General features: G+C 45.8%; 1 protein-coding gene across 3 annotated transcripts in view; it reads right to left on the bottom strand.

The window, feature by feature from the left end:
* ADAMTSL3 (ADAMTS like 3) overlaps window positions 1-23,013 on the bottom strand; it is a 291,781-nt gene that overhangs the window by 32,710 nt on the left and 236,058 nt on the right. For all 3 annotated transcript variants that reach the window (XM_083411788.1, XM_083411787.1, XM_083411789.1), the window contains 4 exons: window positions 21,208-21,361; window positions 10,554-11,637; window positions 9,175-9,302; window positions 7,821-7,949 (listed from right to left, as the gene is read on the bottom strand). In XM_083411788.1, coding sequence (XP_083267914.1) covers window positions 7,821-7,949; window positions 9,175-9,302; window positions 10,554-11,637; window positions 21,208-21,361 — 1,495 coding nt within the window. The remainder of the gene's footprint in view (window positions 1-7,820; window positions 7,950-9,174; window positions 9,303-10,553; window positions 11,638-21,207; window positions 21,362-23,013) is intronic.

Genomic DNA, 23,013 nt, shown 5'->3' with positions numbered 1-23,013 from the left:
TATTTTAAAGTTTTATTATCACATTTTTGTATCGCATTAGATTGTTATAAGATGTACAGTGGTACCTCGGGTTACATACACTTCAGGTAACAGACGCATCAGGTTACAGACTCCACTAACCCAGAAATATTACCTTGGGTTAAGAACTTTGCTTCAGGATGAGAACAGAAATCTCTCAGCGGCGGCACAGCGGCAGCAGGAGGCCCCATTAGCTAAAGTGGTGCTTTAGGTTCAGAACAGTTTCAGGTTAAGAACGGACCTCCGGAACGAATTAAGTACTTAACCCAAGGTACCACGGTACATTTTTTGTTTCTTCAGCTTGTAAACCGCCTTGAGTATTTTAAGATAGAAAGACGGTATACAAATTAAAAAATGGGGGGGGGGGTGAAAGGAATCAGGTACTGCTGTGCTTGACAATGGGCAAAAAACTTGGTTGCTGAATGTAAGGTGTTTTCACAGTATTGGTGAACACAGTCCCATGTAGATGTTACTGTGTTTTGCCTATACAGTGGTGCCTCGCAAGATGAAAAGAATCCGTTCCGCGAGTCTCTTCGTCTAGCGGTTTTTTCGTCTTGCGAAGCAACCCTATTAGCGGCTTAGCGGCTTAGCGCTATTAGCAGTTTAGTGGCTATTAGCGGCTTAAGGGATTAGCGGATTAGCTGCTAAAAGGCTATTAGCAGCTTAGTGCCTTAGAAAAAGGGGGTGGGGAGCGGAAAAAAATTGCAAGACATTTTCGTCTTGCGAAGCAAACCCATAGAGAAATTCGTCCTGCGAAGCGCATTGAAAAACCGAAAACCCTTTCGTCTAGCGGGTTTTCCGTCTTGCGAGGCATTCGTCTTGCGGGGCACCACTGTACTTTAGACTCCTTTGGCCTGGTGAGAGTGAGAATGTTTTGGCTTTGTATGCATGTCTTTTGCCAACACTCCTCACTCTGCCCCCTTTCTCCCCCATTCTTGGCCTTCTGCAAGTAGCCAGGAAGTCTTCAGTTAACCATAGCTCCCCATTACTGGAAGCTATGGTTACCAGGTTTGGAACAAACCAGGATCTTAAAACCACGGTTTGAAGTTAGACCAACTTCTGGCTTGCTCCAAACCTAGTAGAGAGCCAGTGTGGTATAGTGGTTAAGAGCGGTCGATTCGTAATCTGGTGAACCGGGTTCGCGTCTCCGCTCCTCCACATGCAGCTGCTGAGTGACCTTGGGCTAGTCACACTTCTCTGAAGTCTCTCAGCCTCACTCATCTCAGAGTGTTTGTTGTGGGGGAAGGAAGGGAATGTTAGCTGCTTTGAGACTCCTTAGGGTAGTGATAAAGCGGGATATCAAATCCAAACCCTTCTAGCAGAGTGGTACCTCGGGTTACATACGCTTCAGGTTACAAACTCTGCTAACCCAGAAATAGTACCTCGGGTTAAGAACTTTGCTTCAGGATGAGAACAGAAATTGTGCTCCGGTGGCACAGCAACAGCAGGAGGCCCCATTAGCTAAAGTGGTGCTTCAGGTTAAGAACAGTTTCAGGTTAAGAACAGACCTCCGGAATGAATTAAGTACGTAACCTGAAGTACCACTGTAACTGCAGTTGGGACTTAATGGTAATTGTGGTTAACTGAAGATTTCAGGAATTAGTCGCCGATTGTTGGGAAGGCAAGTTGTTGAATGGGCTGGGATAAGGTTTGATTCTACCTTGCTCATTAATTAATTTTTATCTTGTTCATTGATCAGAACACACTCTGTGTTGTCCACAACTCTTGGAAGTTACCAGTATAAGCAAGCCTTAACAACTAGGTTGTTGTAATGATAATCCAATGTAAAGCACTCCGAGCTCCTTGGAGAAAGGGCAGAGCACAATTGTAATAAATAAATGACACAAGTGGTCTCTACAGTAAACACTGTGCACATGCCAAGCAAATGCTTAATTGCTGATGGGAGTGGGGAACCTCGGCCAGTGCAAGAATCACAGCTTGCGTATTAAAAATGAACAGCGCCCAAATCTGTTGGGAAAACAGTCTTTCCAGCAATTCCCCCCCCCCTTGTTTGCTTTCAGCAGTAATTCTTCAGTTGCCACAATTTATTTCATAGAGTGAGGAATCTCCCTTCAAAGTGGCCAAAAGAGGCGTGATTAGAACTGACTTAACAATTAGTTTAATTATTTTAAGGGACGCGGGTGGCGCTGTGGGTTAAAGCCTCAGTGCCTAGGACTTGCCGATCGAAAGGTCGGCGGTTCGAATCCCCGCAGCGGGGTGCGCTCCCGCTGTTCGGTCCCAGCGCCTGCCAACCTAGCAGTTCGAAAGCACCCCTGGGTGCAAGTAGATAAATAGGGACCGCTTACTAGCGGGAAGGTAAACGGCGTTTCCGTGTGCGGCTCTGGCTCGCCAGAGCAGCGATGTCACGCTGGCCACGTGACCCGGAAGTGTCTTCGGACAGCGCTGGCCCTTGGCCTCTTTGAGTGAGATGGGCGCACAACCCTAGAGTCTGTCAAGACTGGCCCGTACGGGCAGGGGTACCTTTACCTTTTTAACAATTATTTTAAAGGCACAAAACATTTAGGAAGCTTGTGAACTGGGAGCGTTGTTAAATTTGGGTGTGCAAGCTGTGCTGCTGGACCACAACTCCCAACAATCCTTTAGCAACATGGACCACAATAACAGGACAAAAGCCATTTCCTGCTACCATTTCCCCAGTGTTTCCAAAAATATCCCACATTGGAATAATCTGGGTCTATGGGAATAATCTGGGTAATGCATGAAATTACAGTCATTTCTGGTCAAAAGAGAAAGCTGGTTTTCTCTTAATAGATTAATCTGGATCATAGCTGTCAAGCGTCCCTTATCCCAGCGCCGTGTCCCGCTGCTGTCCCTTATTGATGATGTCCCTTAAATTTCCTGGGTTTCAAAGGAAGCAGCTCCTCTCCCTCCCTCCCTGCTGGCCAGGGAGGAGGGAAGCTCCAACTGTGTTGCTTGGCTGCCCGGCCCGCCCCCCTCTGGCCTCCTCTCACCAGCCTCGGCCGCCGGGAGCCCCTCCCCGCCAGGACTGGTGGGAGCCTCGGGCCCTTCCGCCACCATCCTCCTTGCGGCTTCCGAACTGAGCGTCTCTGCCTGGGGCCTCCCCTCTGCCCGTCACCGCCGCTCCCGCTAGGCCGTACTGCAGCTGTGCCGCCAAAGGACCAGAATGAGATGGGCAGCCTTGCATGGTCTATGAATTGATGAGGAGCCTTGAGAGGAGAGCGAGAGCAACCATAGAGAAAGCAGTTCAGAGAGAGGAGGAAGAGGAGGAGGCGGAGGCACAGGCAGGTGTTCCAAGGGCTACAAGGGAAGGACCGCAAGCGCTTCTCCCATAGATTTGTAGTGGTAGACTAGCATAGATGGTCTGATCTGCGGGTTTACTTCGGGCGCTATTTCCCCCCCCCCTCCTCCTGCACCACCTGATGGAATTGAGAGCTGCAGATGGAGCATGAGAGAAAAGATACAGAAGTGCAGCAGCATCTTCGTAGCTTGGACTTTGTTTTGCGCGAAAAGTGGTTGCTGCTTGTAGTTATTTAATTGCAGTGTTTCATCAGCTGGTGTCTTGAGCAGCAACCTCTGGAAACGAAGGGCTAAAAACCGGCGCTGCTCTCCCAAATTATCTGGTCCCTTTTAACTGGTTGACTAAAATCCCTTATTTTGGCTGCTGGTCCCTTATTTTAAAATCTCTAAGTTGACAGCTATGATCTGGATTTTACTTCCCCAGATGTCAGAACTGAAATTAAACAAAATCTTTGTAAATAAAAAAAGAAAGGGAAGCAGAATGAGGGGCAGCGCCAGTCAGTTTTCATATAATGAAGCCCTCAAATAGCATAGCTATTAAAAACATTCTCAAGCAGAAAGCCCTTTGTGCCAAAGGCAAAATGATACTAAGAAGGCTAAGACCGAGAACACTAACAATATTTTAACACTGATTGTGTGACTTAAGGCAGTTGCATGTGAGGCGCAGGTTGCTCCTGTAGAAATGGTTGCCAAAGTAGAGCTGGAAAACATGACTTCACCACAGCAATACCCTTGGTACGGACGGGGAACAACAGAGCTGCATGTCCCAATATCCGTCAGTCTGGCGCCACTATTTTTAAAAGCTATTTGTAGAACTATTTGCATCCATATATTTCTATCGTTATTTTTGGTCTTCTAGATGTAGACTTTCTCTCCTTCCCCTCTCCCCCTTTTTTTCTGGTAGCAGTGCAAGGAAAAATGTGTGTGTGTGTGTGTGTGTGTGTGTCCCGCCAAAGTAATGGAAATGGAAATGGCACTGCTGACTCGTTTTAACAATTTGTTTTCAATCGTTCAGAGCGCTGATCCTTTCCAAGTATATGAGTAAGAAATGGGTTTGTACGCACACTTGCTGACTTTGATTCAGCACGACGCAGAGCGCTGGCCTATCCCAACAGTTGGCAACTAGACATTTTCTGTGTGCTTGTGTGATGTTTGAGGATGAGGGGAGACAGGCCAAGTCCTTTGCTCAGGTCCCCAGGGCTCTATCTAGGTTCCAAGGCCTACCCCTACTATGCCTCCATCACTTCCTGGTTGCCCTGGTAACAGAGGCAGCCTTTGGCAATCTCCTGTTTGGAGGATGGGGTGGGGGTGGGAATCAATGAAGTCCTGCCTGGTTAACGGCCACTCGCTTAGGCCCCATGTATCAATGGCTGCTAAACCTGATGCATATGTTCTACCTCCACTGTCAGAGGCAGTAAGTTTCTGAATAATTACAGGAGGGGAGAGTGTTATTGTGCTTAGGCCCTGCTTGCAGTATCTGGTTGATCACTGGGGGTCTGGCTGGTCACTGTAAGAACAGGATACAGACCAGATTGGCTTCCTTATATACCCTCCAACATTTCCCCCATGAAAATAGGGGCATCCTATTCCAGCAGCAGCAGCAGCAGCAGCAGCAGCAGCAGCAGCATCTTCCTCTTCTTCTTCTTCTTCTTCTTCTTCTTCTTCTTCTTCTTCTCCCCCTGCCCATCTGTCTGGTTTGCCCCAGCCAGTCTTGGCAGCATCCACCATATATAAATACACAATAAAACACTAAACATTTAAAAACCGCCCTATATAGATGTCTTCTAAAGGCTGTATAGTTACCGTATTTTTCGCTCTATAAGACGCACCTAGTTTTTGGAGGAAGAAAACAAGAAAAAAAATATTCTGAATCTCAGAAGCCAGAACAGCAAGAGGGATCGCTGTGCAGTGAAAGCAGCAATCCCTCTTGCTGTTCTGGCTTCTGGGATAGCTGCGCAGCCTGCATTCGCTCCATAAGACGCACACACATTTCCCCTTACCTTTTAGGAGGGAAAAAGTGAGTCTTATAGAGCAAAAAATACGGTACTTATCTCCTTCGCTCTCCACAGGCCCTCATCATAGTGGAAGTCTTCTTCCAGCTGGGAGGGGAGGGAGGGGTCCGCCTTGGGTGTCAGGTCAGAGACCCTGACTCTTCTGCGGAAGAGGAGACAAGCAGGGGTCTCAAGTCTCCAGCCCCATGATTTGATTTGGTGTCTCTCTTGGGGTTCAGTGTTTGAACAGGGGAAGGAAGAAGGCATGTATTTCTCCTGTCACATAACAGATGGATGAACACTTTGAGGACCATGTGTATTTAGCTGTCTGCTTCTATGGCATTTTTGCGTTTTAAATCTTTGGAGGCCGTTTTCAGGGAAAAGCAGTTAATAAATGTAAATAATCATAGTAAGGATAATGATAATTCAATGGGCTGAAGATCCTTTGCTCCACTTTCCGCATAGGACAGCAAGTGGCTCATTCTGGCTACTCCTGATCAGGGCCAGGAAAACCCCCTGGCCAGTCACCCAGTGTTATAATGCTGAATTACCCTGATGTTTTCTACATCAAGTCTCCCCAAACTTGGTGCCCTCCAGATGTTGCTACGGGACTCCAACTCCCCTCCTCTCCCTGCCCCCCTGGACCTGCTGTCTGGGGCTGAAGGGACTTGGGAAACTAATTCAAGACCATGGAAATGTAGCCGAGGCAGAAAGCACCCAAGGGTGCAAGGTGGGAGCCCTGGGGTGTGTATTTTAGGGTTGAGTGAAAAAAGATCTCCCAGAATTCCTCATCCAATTTGTGGGTGGCTGCCAAGGAGTGTGGTGGAGTCTCCTTCTTTGGAGGTCTTTAAGCAGAGGCTTGACAACCATATGTCAGGAGTGCTCTGATGGTGTTTCCTGCTTGGCAGGGGGTTGGACTCGATGGCCCTTGTGGTCTCTTCCAACTCTATGATTCTATGAAATTGGGGGTGGGGGAGTATTCTCCTGAATATTTGGGATGGGGAGGTGGGAATGGTAATTTGGATGGTGACAAAAAAGGAACCTCAGAAAATTCATCAGAAAACTCCCTGGGGAAGTTGCTGGCTCATGTAACACCCAGCATGGGATTTAGAAAGGTCAAATAACCAAGATCCTTGGTCCAAGGAGCATCTTCAAAAACTGGGCATGTGGTGGGGGCACGAATCTTAAGGATGTCTCCCTCTTTCCCATGACTTTACCTTCTGCAACAAGTCTGGAAAACCAGAAAGGTACAGAAAGTCGGTCAATCCATCTGAACCGCTTTCAACACAAGAACAGAGGAATGGCTGCTTTCTGGCTGCTAACTGCTCCATCTGACTGGGCTTTCAGCTTTCAAGAAACTCACCTGACCTCCTAGGAAACAAAACATTCCCCAGGATTCCACAGCTGGTTGTGAGGTCAGAGCCTGGCCAAGGACTGGAGCCAATGGGCTCTGGGCTCCAGGAACACTCTCTCTGCCAGGCCCATGGCACCACTGGGAACTTCAGGCAGCTGCCAAGTGTTTAGCCCAACCCTGCATTGACCCCCAAGCAGAAGGCTCAGGCAGCTGCATCTAGGCTCTGAGTTCCCCCAGTCCTTCCAACTTTGCACCCGTCTGGAGAATCGAAGGAAATAAGGCAGGCCATGACTGTGGTCCAATATCTGGCACCTCCTTTAAACCCACCTGTCTGCCCAGGAGTTGGTTGGCTCGTGGTCCAACATTTGGTCATGCTGTATCATATGTTCCAGTGGGTTGAATGTTCTTTTAAAGCTTTTTTGCCCGCCCCCCCTTCATTGTACAGTGGTACCTCAGGTTACAGACGCTTCAGGTTACAGACTTCACTAATCCAGAAATAGTACCTCGGGTTAAGAACTTTGCTTCAGGATGAGAACAGAAATCATGCTTATTTGTGGGTGCGGCTTATATTCGGACCAATTCGGTAATAAGCCTAATACTTTTTGTCTCCTTACTTGCATCTTGTTGGCTACAGACCACAGGCATATTCTTCAACAGGGAGTCCTTGCAGAACTCTCAAGATGGGTATAAGAATGGGCAGTATCCATTATTGCAGTTCGTTGCCATCTGGACAAACCAGAGCCTCAAAAAGCATGAATGGGGTGGGGTGGGGGGGCACTGTGCAGACAGAGGAGGAGAGCTGGGAAGCCGAGTTCCTGAGAAACAAAACAGCTGGCTGTGAAGCCAATACTTTTAAGATCTTCTGCAGCTCTAGGGGCTGTTAAACAACGTGGTTAGCCACAGACTGTCTTATGGAAACAAGTTTTTGTGTGTGTGTGAGTCTGAGAGACAGAGAGAGATTCTAGTGGATGGGATTGGAAAGGAACAGGGTGCATAAGGGTGACATGCCTAATAAAAATACATGCTCCACGATTAATGTTCTGTTGCTTTTTACTAGTAAAATATTTCCCCTTTTCTTTAAAATACTCTCAAAGACTTCAGATGAACTTTTCAGTACAGTATTATGGGGAGGGAAAGAAGGTGGTGGTAGCAGTTTTGGTGCTTATTTTTCTCCTTACCTTTTACTGGACATTGCAGTGTAACATTCACTCCTGTTCTTCCCAGAATTGTACCTCCAACAGTTGCAGAAAAGTTCCGAAGCTCAAAATTTGTGATGTTTGTTACAGAAAACAATATGGTGGGAGCCTCTGCAAAAGACAGGATTGGGTGAGGGGAGTGAGAAGAAACAATCATTAACTAGCCTGAGAATTCGGACTCTTAAGTCACACTCAGGTGTGACCAAGAAACAATGTAATAAGGGAGGGGCTATGCAGATGGGAGCTCTACACTGGTGGGTGTTGGGGACACGGGTGGCACTGTGGTCTAAACCACTGAGCCTAGGGCTTGCTGATCAGAAGGTCGGCGGTTTGAATCCCCGCGATGGGGTGAGCTCCCGTTGCTCGGTCCCTGCTCCTGCTCACCTAGCAGTTCGAAAGCACGTCAAGTGAAAGTAGATAAATAGGTACCACTCCGGCGGGAAGGTAAACGGTGTTTCCATGCGCTGCTCTGCTTTCCCCAGAAGCGGCTTAGTCATGGGGCCACATGACCCGGAAGCTGTCTGCGGACAAACACCAGCTCCCTTGGCCTATAGAGTGAGATGAGCGTGCAACCCCAGAGTCATCCACGACTGGACCTAACAGTCAGGGGTACCTTTACCTTTATGCAGATGGGAGCTCTACACTGGTGGGAGTTGCCCATGTCTTACTTTGCTCTTCCTCATTACTACCATTTCTTCATTACCTCTTACCTGTTAGTCCCCATCAGTTACCTCTCTCAGCAGTCGTGTTTACCTATCCAAGTAAACTCCGGTACCTGTTCTGACCCCTGTGGGCTAGTTTTTAAAATCATTCAATTTATGTATCATTTCACGTGGCCAGAGGAGTTCCAAAACAATTAACAGGGACAATAACATGCAAATATACTGTGGAAACACATTAAAATAAAAGAAATATATGGAAAGTTTAAAAATGTTTTTATATATTCGAAATGCTTTGAGTTGGGTTTTAAAATGTTTTGAAACACTTTAAGCATGCTTTGTTTTGTTTTAAATTGAATTGTTTTTAACCTTCGGATGTTTGTCACCCGGGGCTTTGTTGGAAGGAAGGGCAGGAAATATATGGCAATACATCTACCGAAATCACCAACAACATAAAAAATGCCCATATAAATAACCAAAAATCAATGACCAAAAATGTCAGACCATTAGTTCTGTTCAAATGTCCAAGAGAATAAAAACATCGCCACCCGGCCTTTTGCATGAAATAAAAACAAATAAACAAATAAACACATGTTGTTTGGGAGGGGAAACAGAAGAAGAAATGGGACAATTGTTTATGGTAAAGAAAGTGGGAAAGCAATTAAATTAAATGCTACCTGAATAAAACAGAGCAGAAGATTCTGTGTCAGAACCAAAGTCATTCTCCACCATGCAGCGATACACACCCACTTCTTTCCTGGTGGGGTTCAAAATTTGGATTTTCCCACTGTCTTCCAAAACAACTCTGCAGAAGGTTTAAGGAGTAGACAAGATTTAACTAGAGACAAGCAAAATTCATTTCGTTCAACACTGGCCTGCTTCGCATTTCACACTAAGCCGAACTCCCAGGTCAATCTGTTACTGCACCCAAGGTGTATCCTATAGTTTATACCTAGCTCATGGTTTGCCCAGGTCATTAGTAGGGGCATCAGAGAATTCCAACAAACAATCATATTGCTGAGGTTCACTTACTTCTCCAACCATCAAAATGGACATCAATCCAATTGTGGTTGTTTTCTGTCTGCAACCAATATGAAATTGATCACGGGGTGGGATAAGGTAATGACAACGTAACTTATGTTGTTAGTTGCATGTAAGTTATGTAATTTTCCTGCAGCAGACACTGAGATGAGTGACATAGTTTTGGGTGGAAGATGAACTGCAGCAGAACAAAAACAGAGCTGCATGAGATAAAGGCATGGCAGAATGAAAAACGATGCCCCTTTACATCCTTAAGTCATAGAATCATAGAATCATAGAGTTGGAAGAGACCACAAGGGCCATCGAGTCCAACCCCCTGCCAAGCAGGAAACACCATCAGAGCACTCCTGACATATAGTTGTCAAGCCTCTGCTTAAAGACCTCCAAAGAAGGAGACTCCACCACACTCCTTGGCAGCAAATTCCACTGTCAAACAGCTCTTACTGTCAGGAAGTTCTTCCTAATGTTTAGGTGGAATCTTCTTTCTTGTAGTTTGGATCCATTGCTCCGTGTCCGCTTCTCTGGAGCAGCAGAAAACAACCTTTCTCCCTCCTCATTGGAGGGAGTCATTGGAGAACAACAGTGGGGCAAGTCTGCATTGTGGGCTTCCCATAGGCATCTAGTTGCCTACTGTGGGAAACAGAATGCTGAGCTAAATAGCATGATGCAGAAAGTATGAAGCAGACCAGTATCAAGCCAATTCTATAGCATCGAGCTCAAGGAGAACACAAGCTTTGCCTTCTGTGTGTATCCTGTTCCCCTACAGTTAAATCTTCCTGGGCTTCTCTTTTCTAAATCTACATCGGCCAAAAAGCACCAACTAGGTTTGCATTGCTTCACAATTCTGAGGTTCATGAATATCATATTCTGTTGAGTAAACAACAGGTCAAATTAATCTCCCATTCCCACTATATTTAGCCGTGTGCCATTAACACAGCTGGGTTTGAAGTGGACTCTAATTTTCAAAATGACTCACTGAGAAAAACACAAAAAGCATGGATTCCCTTTTACTTACTTCTCAAAGGACTTTAACTCCATTCCATCTTTTGTCCATGTATACTTAGGGTTGCTAACACCGACAGTTTCACAAAGCAAATGTATAACGCGGGTGTCCTTTGTCAAAAAGACCGCACTCCCAATATGTACGGTTTCCGTTCTGTTCCAAAGAATCTTGGGCCCTTCTTTGCGCCTCACAATAACTGGAGCTTTTGGGCTCATCGTCGATGCATTGCCTTGGGGTTTTGTGCTGCGATTATCAGGCACGTCTGCAGATTTGCCAGGTTTCCTGGAAGGCGGCTTTTTGCCTTGAGGCTCCTTCTGTATATCAGAAGCAGAATGGGGTGGTTTGGACAACTCAGCAATCAACTGGTAGACGAGCTGGGAAGCCAATTCGTCATTGACCTCTCCAGCCTCGACAAGGTGACTCAAATTCTTTATCAGCTCCTCGAAATGTACGGTATCCATACTATAGGCACCGGGGAGAACCACTGCCTCCAGCCGCTTATTTTTGAATTCCCGAGAGCCACGTTCTTCCGCTGAATTTCTCGTGCGAGTTTCCAGGTGTCGCAGAAAAGGCTGGTCGTTCACCTGCCCATCGCCCAGATACTGCTCGCTCTTCTGGCTCCACAGTTGCCACATCTGACTCATTTTGTGCCACTTGGCTCCAAAGCTGTTGGCCTCGTTGCGCTCTGTGCCGCTGCTCTCACCGGTGTGTTTACCAAAAGCAGGCGGTTCTATCAGCTTGTTGTCTGTGCCGATGAGCTTCAGGACAAACGTCTCCTGCGCTGAGCCTGCAATACACTTGTACACCCCGATATCTGAAGACTCAAGGCTGTTGACCTTGAGGGATCCCGATTTAGTGACGCCAAGTCGCTTAGAGATCTGGAGGTGCTGCCCGTCTTTCTCCCATTGGATAAGCGATTTTTGGAACCTCCGGACAGGGCACTTAATGACAACAGATGTTTTCGGAAGAAGGTAAGCTCGGCTTCCGATGGTAAAATTTATGCGCTTCTCTTGCCTCGTTTGTATGTAGACTCTGTGGATGCTGAGGATCTGTGGTCCAAGGGAAGCAAATTTCCCAAAAAGTTTAGGTTTCATCTCTGAAATGATAAAGTCATAGTGGGGGTGGGTGGAGGTGGGGTGACACATTTGACCAGTTTCTTTCCCATCAATGTTTGTTTCATTTCTACAAACCTCATTTACCCAGAAGTGCTTCCAGTCATTGTTTGTCGGAACAGAATATTGAACTTGGTAGATCGATATCCTAATCCCCAGCAAACTTACCGTATTTTCCTGTATATAAGACGAGGTTTTCCCCAAATTCTTAAAGATTAAAATTGGGGATAGTCTTATACACGGAACGTTGCAATTAAATACAGTGGTACCTCGGGTTACATACGCTTCAGGTTACAGATTCCGCTAACCCAGAAATAGTATCTCAGGTTAAGAACTTTGCTTCAGGATGAGAACAGAAATCGTGCTCCGGCGGCGCGGCAGCAGCAGGAGGCCCCATTAGCTACAGTGGTGCTTCCGGTTAAGAACAGTTTCAGGTTAAGAACGGACCTCCGGAACGAATTAAGTTCTTAACCCGAGGTACCACTGTATACAAATAAATACCGTACATGCTGCCATACATGCTCTGGCTGTTGAAGCTCCTCACAAGTGAAGGGTGCACTGAGGGGCCTCCAGAGTCTGCCCACCCCCTCCCACTCAGCTGCCCTACAGCTGGGGGGGGGGAGGCAGCGCAGAGCCTGCGCACGCCCAAGGGGCAGAGTGCAGTTCGCTCCCCTGGATGTTTGAGAGTGGAGCAGAAAAAAAATTATTTGACTTCTACAGTTCCCGGCCGTTGGGGACACTCTCTCATTCACACCCTCCTCACACGCTCAGCTGCCTGGCTCCGCTGCCGCTCCAGTTGGCCAAGGGGATTGAAGTCATCTCCCCCCTCCATGCCTTGCCCAGCAGAGAAACTGCACGCCTTTCACCCCTCCTGCGCAACGGTGCACCACCCGCCCGCGACCCCCGATCTCCTGCCCCCTTCCCCCTTCATTTTGACAGATTGGGGGAGGCAGCGAACCATATGTTTCCACCCGTCACCCGTCCCTAGAAAAACGTGAGGGGTGGGAAGATAGTTCTTCTAGCTGTAGGACGTCTGAGTGGGAGGGGGCAGCCAGACTATGGAGGCCCTGCGGTGTGCCCCTCCCCTGCAAGGAGCTCAGTGATGGCACCCAGGGCGGGCTGACAGGAGCAGCCGCCATTACACAGTTTGCCTCACTGTTTGACGTCTAAAATATTTATTTCTTAATTTTGGGCTCAAAAAATAGGGGTCGCCTTATACACAGGGGCGTCTTATAGATGGAAAAATACAGTACTTAGAATCACTAATTTCCATGGGACTTACTTCTAAGTGAGAATTGCACTATAAGACTCAAATATCAGTTCACATCTGGACTATCTGAAGATCTTAGTATATTTATCTGGGATTTGGGTAAAAAACAGTAACATGTGTAGCAAGCTAGCTTTCTTCATACAGGGAGGTTTAAAACAGCAGCAACAGCATGGAAGTACATTAGGAAGGACTGTGCCCCACATGCCTTCTGAATTGAAAATTTCCCCTTTCCCCTCTATTTCATAAAGCCGTCGGTGTGTTCTGTGACATCAGTTGCTATTAAATACTTGCCTTCATTTCAGACCTATTTGCGTGGTCAGCAACCAACACAACTCAGACCAAGTTTTCCATGCTTAACAGACTTGGAAATAAAGCACCTAATATGAACATGGGCATGCAGTGATGAGTAATAACCAGCACAGTTACCTGCCAGAAATGAAAGTGGGGGACAGTTCAGAATGTGGGAAGATAGAGATGAGCACTCTGACAGAGAGACAGAGAGGGAAGCAAGGAGCCAAAGCATGCAAAGGTAGGCAAAGCAATCTGGGAAAGTAAACTGGGACTCATTTGTCCTCATCCACTCATCTGCTATATTTATTGCCACATTTCCACAGGCATTCCCACTACTGACTGGGAATCTCTCTAGTGAATTAATGTCTTGGCTGGTCAGTTATGGCCAATGAGGACAACAGCCGATTTAAGACCTGTGTATTTATCAAGCCGCAGCCAGCTGTTTCATTTCTGCACAAGAAATAAATTGCCTCGGGTTCTGAGTTTATTGAAAGAAGTGCACTTTATCATAATAACGATGCAGTTCAAAATATTTGTCTCAATAGAAATGCTCCAGCGTTTAAGTTGTCCCCGTTTCCAAAAGTCCAGAATGCATGGAGAGCAAGTGTGACTTAAAAATTAAAACATGTTTTAGCTGTCCTGGGCTTACTCCAAACTATTCCAAACCAAGTATCAATGCGATACACAGCTATGAATGTGCATGAAACCATCTAAACGGCAAAGCTGCTCGGTCATTCTCCTCCCACCCTTCATCCCTTTATTTTAAAGAAAGACTGGGCTGGATTTCTTCTCTTTGGCAAAGCAGGGCCATGTCAGTCGGTAGGTCTACTGCATTTGCACAGGTGGCTTGTATGAGAGAAAGAAAAACACATTCCATTTGGGAAGCAGAAGGACAGGTATTAGGTCTATATTCTGTGTTGGCAGGTGCGTTGTAACGCCCCATAAAACAACCACTTCTCAACATCTTTGGAAGAGGCTGTGCTTTGCTCCTTGCTCCCATCAGAGGTGTGGTTGGCAGTGATGTAGAACACAGAAAATCTCAGTCGTAACTCCAGAGTTGTGGAACAAGATAGCTTAACACCAGATAAGTAGTTTTGTCTAGCTCACCCTGCAGAACTTCCATGGCCTTTTCTCCATCAGAGTGTATTTTCTCTCTTTTTTCCAGTTATATTTCATTAATTTTTTTTTAAAAAATCACCTATACATTCCAATACACAATATTTTTTCTTTTGTTTGGTCAACTTCCCACCCTGTTTTCCCGGGTGTTTTTTAATTGCTCCCCCTTGCTACACCCTATCTTCTCTGCCTTAAAACCACAATACACAATACCTCTAATTTCTTCTGTGGCTCATAGTTTAAATTCTGCTCACAAACTCATCATACTATAATACTTCTGTAAATAGTCTGAAAAAGGTTTCCATTCTTCCACAAAACAATCACCATTAAGTTCTCTTATTTTTGCTGTTAACTTTGCCAATTCCACAAAGTTCATTTTTTCCCTTTAAAGTGGAAGAAGCGCAGCAACTGTGCTCTGTATAGGGACAGGCAAACAGATCGATTCCGGTTCCCCATTTTCTAATCTTAAATTTAGTTCTCCACATTCGCACATCAGCTTGCGATTATTATTATTATTTTTTTAAAAAGATGTCCTTGTGAAAATTCACCGGCATTTTAGTGCAGATTTCCCCTAATATACGTATCTTTGTAAAGCAGTTCCCCCCCCCCCAATATAACACATTTTTGTATTTTGTATTTTACTGTTGTTAATGCATAATATCTCCTCTACCCTAGTGTATGCCTCATTGTATATATTACTTGGCTGGATAAGTGCGTTGCCAAGATTTGGAGAAGTGCAAATTCTGAGGAATAGCTGTGTTTCAGTTTTCATGTAAGGTTGTGAATTGGGTATGCTGGCCTTTAAATGTGAACTGAATCCATTTCTCCCACCTTTCCCTAACTCTGGATCAAGACCAGGCACTTGGGAGCTTTTTTTTTTTTTTAATGCTCCTAATATAACTGTGGGATGCGGGTGGCGCTGTGGGTTAAACCACAGAACCTAGGACTTGCCGATCAGAAGGTTGGTGGTTCGAATCCCCGTGATGGGGTGAGCTTCCGTTGCTCTGTCCCTGCTCCTCCCAACCTAGCAGTTCGAAAGCACGTCAAAGTCCAGCCTTTGTGCTGCCAGAAGCGGCGTAGTCATGGTGGCCACATGACCCGGAAGCTGTACGCCGGCTCCCTCGGCCAATAAAGCGAGATGAGCGCCGCAACCCCAGAGTTGGCACGACTGGACCTAATGGTCAGGGGTCCCTTTACCCTTTACCTTTAATATAACTGTGATGTGAGACTTATTGTTCCCTCTGGCTCATCATTATCTACTCGCAGCACCTCTCCAGGGTTTCAGACAAGGTTCTCTCCAAGCCCTACCTGGAGACGCAAGGGATCGAACCTGGGACTTCCTGCATGCCGGGCAGATGCTCTACCACTGAGCTATGGCCTTCCTTTCCCCTAGAGGTCTTTGTGTCCACTAAGCTACAGGCATTTTGACAGGCTGTTAAGACTGTTTTACTCCACCAGGCCTTTGGCCTCGACTGGTTGGTTGTCCGCTCTTCAGGGTTTTTTTAAAAAACAACAACAACACATGACTAAGCGATTTCCATCTGGTTTTGCTCATTCTTGTTCTATTTTATTGTTTCAGTGCTGTCCTTTTACCTGTTTTTAACTTTGCGAAACGCTCTGAAAGCTGACAGTCAGGAAAAATATATGCAAATCAATAGGCAAATCACTGGGGTTTTGCAGAGGAATGAATTAATACAGTACAATGGCATGTAGCAATGATGTCATGGGACAGATCCTTGGCACACAAGATCAGTAACTCTGCTGAATTTTACAGAGCTATAACTCAGGACTGGTCTGACTAGGTAAGCAACTCAAGTGGTTTTAAAGACTGGCTTTAAAAGACATTGTTATTTTTATTTAAATACCCCAGCCCTTGGCCAAAGAGCTCAAGGTGCGATTTGTCCTTCATCCTTACAAACAGGTAGGTTAGGCTAAGCAACTTGTCCAAAGTCATCCAATATGTTTTCTGGCTGAGTGAGCATCGTAAAAAAAAGATTTTCTCTGTGCCATCTGCACTACGACATTTAAAGCAGTATCGTACCACTTAAAACAGCTGTGGCTGCACCCCAAAGAATTCTGAGAACTGTAGTTTGTTAAGGGTGCTGAAAGTTGTTAGGAGACCCCTCTTCCCCCGTGCAAAGTTACAATTCCCAGAGTGGTTTAACAACCAATCCCTCTTCCCAGGGAACTCTGGAAATTGTAGCACTAGGCTGCATCCGTTGGCTCACTGCCCACTAGCACAAGGACGAGTTCCGCCACAGGGGAATCCAACACAGGCACAACAAGATCTAGCAGGATATCATAGTGAAGATTGAGCAATCTATTGTGTAACAAAGTCACCAGCAGCGTGCTTATGCATTGTTTTGCATAGCGTTTCATTGGTGAAACATCTTTTCAGGGATGCAAGCATACAGTTAAGTAGTTTTAACTTAGCGCTCCATTGGCTACAACCTCATTCAGTGTCCGCTGTATTGTTTTTTGTTTTGTTGAAAATTTTAAATTGCTTTAATTGACTGTTTTATCATGTTTGTTAGACACTTTGGGCTCCAGTAGGAGGAAACTAGGGATACAAGCATCAGGAATGAATGGATGAATGAATGGATGAATCATAGACAGATATTACATTTATATTCCACCTTTTATCTAAGGATCTCAAGGTGGTATCCCCACAACAACGCTGTGAGGTAGATTAAGCTGAGAAGCAGGGAAGAAGAAGAAGAGTTTGGATTTGATATCCCGCTTTATCACTACCCGAAGGAGTCTCAAAGCAGCTAACATTCTCCTTTCCCTTCCTCCCCCACAACAAACACTCTGTGAGGTGAGTGAGGCTGAGAGACTTAGGAGAAGTGTGACTAGCCCAAGGTCACTCAGCAGCTGCATGTGGAGGAGCGGGGAAGCGAACCCGGTTCCCCAGATTACGAGTCCACCGCTCTTAACCACTACACCACACTGGCTCTCTGGGCCAAAGGCCAGCCAGTGAGTTTCATGGCCAAGTGGGGATTTGAACTCTGGCCTTCCAGGCCCTAGTCTGACACTCTAACCACTACACCACACTGTCTCTCCATTCACAGCCTAATTCCAGAGCTGAGCCACACAACCAGCAGAGTCATGCAGTCTACCTCTTACTGGTGAGATGTCACATTCCAACAAGAGCTTGCCCACATGATTCTGCTGGTTGTGCAGCGTGGTTCTGAGATAGAGATGAACATAAACCCTTGCCATAAGCAGCTCAAGAAACTGAACTAAGATAATGTTTTCCCAAAGCTTCCTTCTTTGAACAAGACATGTTTCGAACCACCCTCATTTCTGTTTCTCCATATGACTTCCCTTCTTTCAATAGCAGGAGCTAACCATGTTTCTTTAGCATTATTCTCCACCAAGCAATGTGCAGGCTGGACACACTGCCACGCAAATATCCACAATTAATTAAATTCAGAGAGATATGCAGCTCGAAAATATTTTATTAAATGCCGCGCCAAGGACATTCCTTCAAGTCCGTGGAGCTTTATTTAAAGTGGTGTTTTGTACCTCAGGATCTTGGCATGTTAACTGGCAATGAAGTCCAAGAAAAGAAGTTTCATATTATGTATGAACCAATAATTACGCTAGCTCCTATTTTGTTTGGTGCCTTGTTTTTAATGCGGAGTTACGGCATGTAGCCAAGCAGCCACAGAAGGCAATTAAACTCAAGGAGATGCCTGCACTGGGGCCCCACACCTGATCCAAGGAAACTGTCTTCAACCTGTCTCTTAATTCAGGTCTCCAGGCAGTGAGTACCGAAGCAGCTGCACAAGGCCTCTGCACCGTGATTGGTTCAGAGAAAACCCTCCCCATTCCCCATATACTGTAAGGGGCTCTGAGAGGCCATGTAGTTAAACCCTCTGCTTAAATTCTGTGGGTTGAAGCCAATGTAGCGCTAAGTTAAAGTCACTTAGCAGCCTGCTTGTTTTGCTGGCAAGATATTTTGTGCCGGAGGAGTATTGTTGCACAAGAGCAGGTTGCTGGCGACTTCGTTGCACAATATTACCATGTGCAACGAGTTTCTGCTGGCACAGCTAGTGCATTAGGTTCCTCTGTTGCACAACATTAAAATTCACCTGTCCTTGCATTTGCAGACAGAGAATGCTGGACAGAGCCCTGTAACTTTATTCCTGCCCCCCCCCATTGCAATTTTCACCAATCAAACAGGTCAGCCCATGCCAAGCAAACTACGCCACAAGCAGAGAGCAGATTGCTGTAAAATGCTTCGTGTCTTTATGTATGTATGCATAATTTTTTTTAAAGAACACATCTAAGATGCAAAGTGTGTATGCATTGTGCAGGTACACTCTTCATATTAATACAAGAGTCCTATTGCACCACACCTGGGGTGGCAATCTATTTCCAACAGTGGTCAGTGAGGATGCTGCTGAGAAGCCTACAAGCAGGGCATGTAGGCAAGAGCCCTCCCTCATGGCTGTTTTATTCCCAGTAACTGAAATTATTCTGAATAAGGAGGTTCTATTGAGCAATCATCAAGGGATGCGGGTGGCGCTGTGGGTTAACCCACAGAGCCTAGGACTTGCCGATCAGAAGGTCGGCGGTTCGAATACCCGCAACGGGGTGAGCTCCCGTTGCTCGGTCCCTGCTCCTGCCAGCCTAGCAGTTCGAAAGCATGTCAAAGTGCAAGTAGATAAATAGGTACCGCTCCAGCGCGAAGGTAAACAGCGTTTCCGTGCACAGCTCTGGTTTACCAGAAGCGGCTTAGTCATGCTGGCCACATGACCTGGAAGCTGTACGCTGGCTCCCTCGGCCAATAAAGCGAGATGAGCGCTGCAACCCCAGAGTCAGTAACGACTGGACCTAATGGTCAGGGGTCCCCTTTACCTTTATTGAGCCATCAAAGCTAGCAGCTGCTATGACTTTCTCTACGCTTTCTTTACAGCTCTTCAAGCAGGTGGCCACCACCACATCCTGCAGCACTGAGTTCCATCATTGGACGATGGCATTCTGTGAAAAAGCACTTCCTTTCACCTGGATTGGCTACAGCTCCCTGCTGAGTTCATACTTGGTGCCAAAGTACTTTTGAAACTACGGGAGCTCTCAAAAGGGGATGATGATATAGCATGGAGGAGACGGGGGAGTAAAAAACAAAGACCCCTCCTGATTTGGCCTGGATCCCGGAGCTTGTGTACAATACAGTTTTTGCCAAGTTCTCTGTAATATTAAGTCATTGACATTAAAGCCCTCTCACCTCCTTTTAAAGCACGAAAGGAATACATGGATTTAATTTTGGGAATTATACATATACATATGCAAGGTAATGACACTTAAGGATTTTTTTCGCAAGCAGACACAGTGGCTGCAATTCTAAATGTGCTTATGCTGGCAGAGCCCCACTGACCTCAGCAGGGCTCTGCGGCTGCCAGAGCAAGCACATTCAAGACTGCAGCCGGGATCTGTTTGCACAAAAGACCAGTCAGATGCCTAATTTGTTATTATTTTACATGTACACTTACCACCCTTGCAGGCGCTTTCAAAAGCAACCGTACAAAGCAAAGTGCAGACACCCTTTTCAAGACTTCTGGCAACAAGGGGAAGAAAGAAAGAAAGAAAGAAAGAAAGAAAGAAAGAAAGGCATCTTCTGTCTCCTATGCACACTGGGATACTCTAATAACAATGCTAAGTCTGCAATCCTATGCACACTTAATTGGGAATGCAGGACTCAGGTCTGGGCAAATATATATAAGATTGGGCTACTCAGTAGAACAGCAGCCACGTTCTGCTGAGCCAGGCTTGGAAATTAACTTCAGGGGTTCGTAAAAGTCTCCAAATTCAACTCAAGTGCAAAAGTGAACTGGAGAACAATTACTAGCTTGCCCATCTCCAAAAACCTTTCTGAGTCCCCACCGCCTGCCATCTGGTTACTAAGCCCTTGAAAGACATGACACAAATTTGCACAAAATTTGCATGTGCTAATTTATGTGCATAAATGCAAATTCAGGCTGTCTTTCAGAGGGCAAAGTAAAAAAAAAAGTTAACACTGATATCAAATTGACCGAAATCTGCTGCTACTGCATGACTGCAGCCAGATATCCTCAAATGCTGACTCACTGCAAACAGAAGATCAAATATAGAAAATATATTTATGTGTGCAGACAATTTGGACTCCACCTAGGTATAGATGTGTTGCTGTCTGTGGACCTGTAAGTCAGCAAAAGCCTTCTAGGAAATAATTTATGAAATAAAAAAAATGTTTAAAATAACTTTTGTTAAAAAACTAGAGGCTTTTCACATTAGGTATAATAGGGGAAGAGATCCTGAAAGGAAAAAAGGGCCTATTTATGTATGCGACAACAGCAGCAAGAATGTTATATATGCCCAGGGTTGGAAGGAAGAAACAACCCCATTGAAAGAAGAATGGATATTGAAGCTGATGGACTATGCAGAAATGGCGAAATTGATTGGGAAGATTAGACATCAAGAAGACAAAAAAAAAAAAAAAAAATTAGAAATGATTGGATTAATTTTATAGAATATATGAAGGAGTATTGCAAACATTAACACGGATTGGATTAGCACCTGTAATATAATTTGATAAAAGGTATTGAAAAAGGAGATTTTATAGATCAGATAAAAGTATTTGGTCACAGAAAAGAGAAGAAATAAATATTGGAAACTGCGGAAAGGGTGGGGGGGAAACTGGGAGCTGGAAGAACCCCTATAAAGATAGTGAAATTGTTATGGACGAATGCAATTAATATTGTATGCAAAAAAAATTAAAAATAAAATATATAGATATGGTTCTGTTTGTAAAGCATAGCCTACATACAGTATGGTAACAATAATGAATCAGGGCTCTTTTCTCCCAAGCAACCTGGAAAAATGTGTCACTTACTGTTGCAGGCACTCATGCGACATGGCCTTGACAGTGGGGGCCCTGGGAGGTCGCCACACATAGATCTGTTTAATGCAACATGCTGGCCTTTGGCTGTGAGTTTCTGGCAGGTAGCCTTCCTCCTTTGCGTCCCGACACCACAGCTTACAGAGCACTGCAAAAGAAATGAAGCAATTGTCCTGTCCCACATGTGCCAACCTGACGTAAGGCCGTGCACACTCAACATTTTATTCTAGAATCAATGGAGACCGAGTTCTTTTCTTCGGCCTAGTCCACACCCAATCCAGACCTACTACAGTGGTACCCTGCAAGACGAATGCCTCGCAAGACGGAAAACCCGCTAGACGAAAGGGTTTTCCGTTTTTCGATGCGCTTCGCAGGACGAATTTCCCTATGGGCTTGCTTCGCAAGACATTTTTGAGATCTTTGAGATTTTGAGATTTTTGAGTCTTGAGATTTTTTTTCACTCCCCACCCCCTTTTTCTAAGCCGCTAAACCGCTAATAGCCTTTTAGCAGCTAATCCGCTAATCCCTTAAGCCTTTAATAGCCGCTAATAGCCGCTAATAGCCGCTAATAGCCGCTAAACCGCTAATAGCGCTAATCCGCTAAGCCGCTAATAGGGTTGCTTCGCAAGAAAAAACCGCTAGATGAAGAGACTCGCGGAATGAATTAATTTCGTCTTGCGAGGCACCACTGTACATATTTCCTGCTCCTGGAAAGCGTGTTCTCCTTCATGGAGAGCACGTGTTGCGGTGGGGGCCACCAGGACACTCCAAAGTTGGGGGCGGGCTAATTGTTCGTTGGCCATTGATGCGATTGGGGCTTCCCTTGTTGTTGGGAAGAAGTTAATGTTGCCATTTGTTGACTGACTGCCAGAAATGCTAAAACTCCTTGCACGAGGCTAGGGCTTCCTCTTTTCGACCGTGCATCGGATTGCCTGTCCCCCCCTCCCTAGAATTAGGGTTGTTCGCTTTGACCTTGCTATGCCTGTCATGGGGTCGTCTGCTCTTGGGGCAGGGGCCTGGTAGGAATTTTGTCCATCTGGCTGATTGGCTGGGGCCATTTGGTTTTTGCCTACTGCGTAGCAAATCATCACAACTTGTAAGGTTGCAGTTAGGCATTGGTTTATGGTTTGGTTGGTTGAGGGGAAGTGGTTGAGTGCCTGCCCTTGGTAGGTTGAGTGCCTGCCCCTCTAATGCTGCTGCTGCAAGGGATTCCGTTAAAGGAATTGGGGGCTAACTATTGCTTGTCCACTCTGTCAAGGGGGCTCGGGCCATAGCAATGAGCTCATGGTTGCATTTGGGGTGAGGGCAGGTTCCCTGCTCCGCGTTACCCCCAAGTGTATTCCCCTATTCTGACTTTCGCATCGTGCGGAATGTCAGTCTGTCCCCCATGGTGGGGGCAGATAGTCGCAACCAATGCCTAAGCAACCACTCACAAATTTGTATTTCAATAAAGTTGTGGCCAAAATTATGGCAAAAATCTTAAACAAAAAATTCTGTGTGATGTGTGAGTTATTGGGATGGCCCTGGGGACCTCGACACGCAAAGCACAAGAAACGGTTGACAAACGGTTTTCATTCTGAAAAGTAAAGTGCACTGCAGATTGATTCTGCCTTACTCCACAGTGTGTTCATTCAAAAACAGGAGGCAGGCAGTCCCAGCAATGAAGGGCATGTGTATGTGTGTCTGCACCATTACATTGCGAGGGGGCATATACCAAGATTGCAAGGGGAGGGTTTTCAAATGCATAATCTAATCAAGAGGGTTTCAAACACATTCTCAAGGAACCAAGGATTGCTCAAG

The sequence above is a fragment of the Podarcis tiliguerta genome (assembly GCF_965153285.1).
Source record: "Podarcis tiliguerta genome assembly, chromosome: 14".
Lineage (NCBI taxonomy): Eukaryota > Metazoa > Chordata > Lepidosauria > Squamata > Lacertidae > Podarcis > Podarcis tiliguerta.
Note: the sequence above shows the minus strand (reverse complement) of the source record. Positions and strands in the feature narration are given on the sequence as shown.